Below are 2,181 nucleotides of genomic sequence, written 5' to 3' on the forward strand. Positions count from 1 at the left end.
CTATTTCAAAAAGGTGTTAAATGCTACACGCTCATTGTTATATCACGTCCTACAACATACCTGTCCGGAGAGTAGCGCACATATCGGTACATAAGATGCATCAAATTTTCACCTACTAGTTCTGAGGCAATAATTGGTGCTACCGGTGTAACCACATGTTTGAACTTATTGCTCATTTATTACAAACCAACGCTTGTGTAAGTGGAACATTGCCTGCCTATATTATACACACCACCCATTGTACAGAGGCACCAGCACAGGCAGCAATCCAATCTCTAAGCAGCCGTCTTCGTTCACACCACCTCTGGACATCTCAGGAATGAACATTGCTGCGGATAACCAGGTAAGTTCTTATATTTTCCAATAGAACTCCTTAGGATTTGTTTCCTATAACTTCATGCTTACTTCCATCTTGTGTTTAGGGTGTCGGATTGGTCATATATGAAGATGTTATGTATATACCACAACCTGGTGGAAGCTGGAACGGGATTGACCAGCAAACTCTCCGTCGATGCATCCATGGATACAGTCCTGCACGCCGGGTGGCATGGGGCAGCGAGCATGGCGGTAGGCGTTTCCTCGGTTGTCCTATAAATGTAAGGAGTAGCAACTAAGCCCACACTCTATGCAATGTGAACTTCCTATATTTATGCTTACTTTTCCCACAATGCTATTGTATTCAGGGACAAGAATGTGCATGGAGCTGTTGGGTTGATCCGGAACATGGAACTCCCATGAAGAACTACCTGGCAAGCCTACATCTGGACTTAGAAAATACATTGGTGAAACTAGAAGATGCCAATGAAGAGAAAAGTTACAAGGACAACCATTTCCTTTCTAAGAACAAGATGCTGAAGGAGCGACTTCTATCAATTAGTGCAGATTCAAAGAAGAAAGATTACGTAATACTTTTTTGTATTTCACTTCTACTGATATTCATTAGTGTTTACTATCACTGAAATTGATATTTCACTGATTGTAATATTATTCAGCACCTTAGATCATCACTCTATGTACTAGATGTACTATCTCTACATTTCAGTATTTCACATCATGAACTACTCATGTTTCACTTCATGTACTACTTATGTTTTTTACCAGATTATATAAACTTATATTTATTTCCAGACTTTACACTAGTATCTATTAACGTGTCATAATATTTTTAGTGAAGGTAAAAATTAATTTGAAACAATTTTTCACAGCTTATAGAAGTGAAACCTTTAATTTTAGTAAGTACATTTACATTTATGAGTGAAATTTTTTAATATTAGCACTATTTCACAGATCATAGGTATTGATAGTTTCTAACTCCATTGCCAATTGAAATATGAAATACATCATAACGTACAATTACTTAATACATTTCGTACTGCAGCTGTAAAATGGTGTGGCAGGTTTTTTATTTTACTGAAATACATTACATAAGAAGTAACAGAAATGTTATACAAACATTTTCATAAGAAGAAGCTGAAATGTTATAGAACCATTTCATAGTGAGTAATTTCATTTCCCTCAATTTTCTAATTGATAAAACCATTACATAAGATGTAGCACAAATGTTACAGAACATGCTTACTCACATATTCTAGACATAACGTTTCAAATGTAAGTACTTCACAATCCAAAATATGGTCTAATTGAAACCGAAGCTTAAATCCCAACCATGTTGACAAACAAAATGACATATGAAACACAACTAAGATCTGAAATTTCAATGTCCCACAGTTAATTATCGATTCTTCTCCTCTTCATCGATCTTCCATCCGTGCCGATCCTCCGCGGCTGCAAGTACGCAATTGGCTCTTCGTGTACACGATGTTGTCTTTCAGCCTCAACATCAGACGCACGGTCGCCTTCATCTAGCTCTGCTTCAAATTGTATATTATCACCAACAATGTTTTCTCCAACCACCTCCTCCAAACCATTATCTTCAAGTAGTAACAAAGGAGGCTGCACACCAGAAACATATTAATCACCCATGAATGAAATAAGAATGTACTACAGTCGACTTACTTCTATTGGTTCGACCTGGCTCTGCTGCAAGAATTTCGTATGTACTGGACGAATGCTGGAGTCAGCATCATCTTCACATGAGCTCCCTCAGAAATTTTCTAAGAAACATAAGTGAAAGACAAATTGAAATGAGACATTAGAAGAAGATATTGACATGGACACCAA

General features: G+C 37.1%; 1 protein-coding gene across 1 annotated transcript; it reads left to right on the forward strand.

Annotated features, from left to right (window-relative positions):
* The first annotated feature begins 267 nt into the window (after nucleotides 1-267).
* Nucleotides 268-997, forward strand: LOC125554029. The gene is made up of 3 exons (XM_048717657.1): nucleotides 268-343; nucleotides 423-596; nucleotides 684-997. The coding sequence occupies exons 1-3, from the start codon at nucleotides 320-322 to the stop codon at nucleotides 957-959; spliced, it is 474 nt and encodes a 157-aa protein (XP_048573614.1). The 5' UTR covers nucleotides 268-319; the 3' UTR covers nucleotides 960-997.
* Nucleotides 998-2,181: the final 1,184 nt, after the last annotated feature.

Source organism: Triticum urartu, chromosome 4 (genome assembly GCF_003073215.2).
Source record: "Triticum urartu cultivar G1812 chromosome 4, Tu2.1, whole genome shotgun sequence".
Taxonomy (NCBI): Eukaryota; Viridiplantae; Streptophyta; class Magnoliopsida; order Poales; family Poaceae; genus Triticum; species Triticum urartu.

Bases quoted from the DNA above. Each gene is read 5' to 3' on its own strand.
- LOC125554029 (XM_048717657.1), top strand. From the start codon at position 320: ATGAACATTGCTGCGGATAACCAG. The intron at 344-422 runs GTAAGTTCTTAT...TCTTGTGTTTAG, and splicing joins ACATTGCTGCGGATAACCAG to GGTGTCGGATTGGTCATATA. The intron at 597-683 runs GTAAGGAGTAGC...TATTGTATTCAG, and splicing joins TCCTCGGTTGTCCTATAAAT to GGACAAGAATGTGCATGGAG.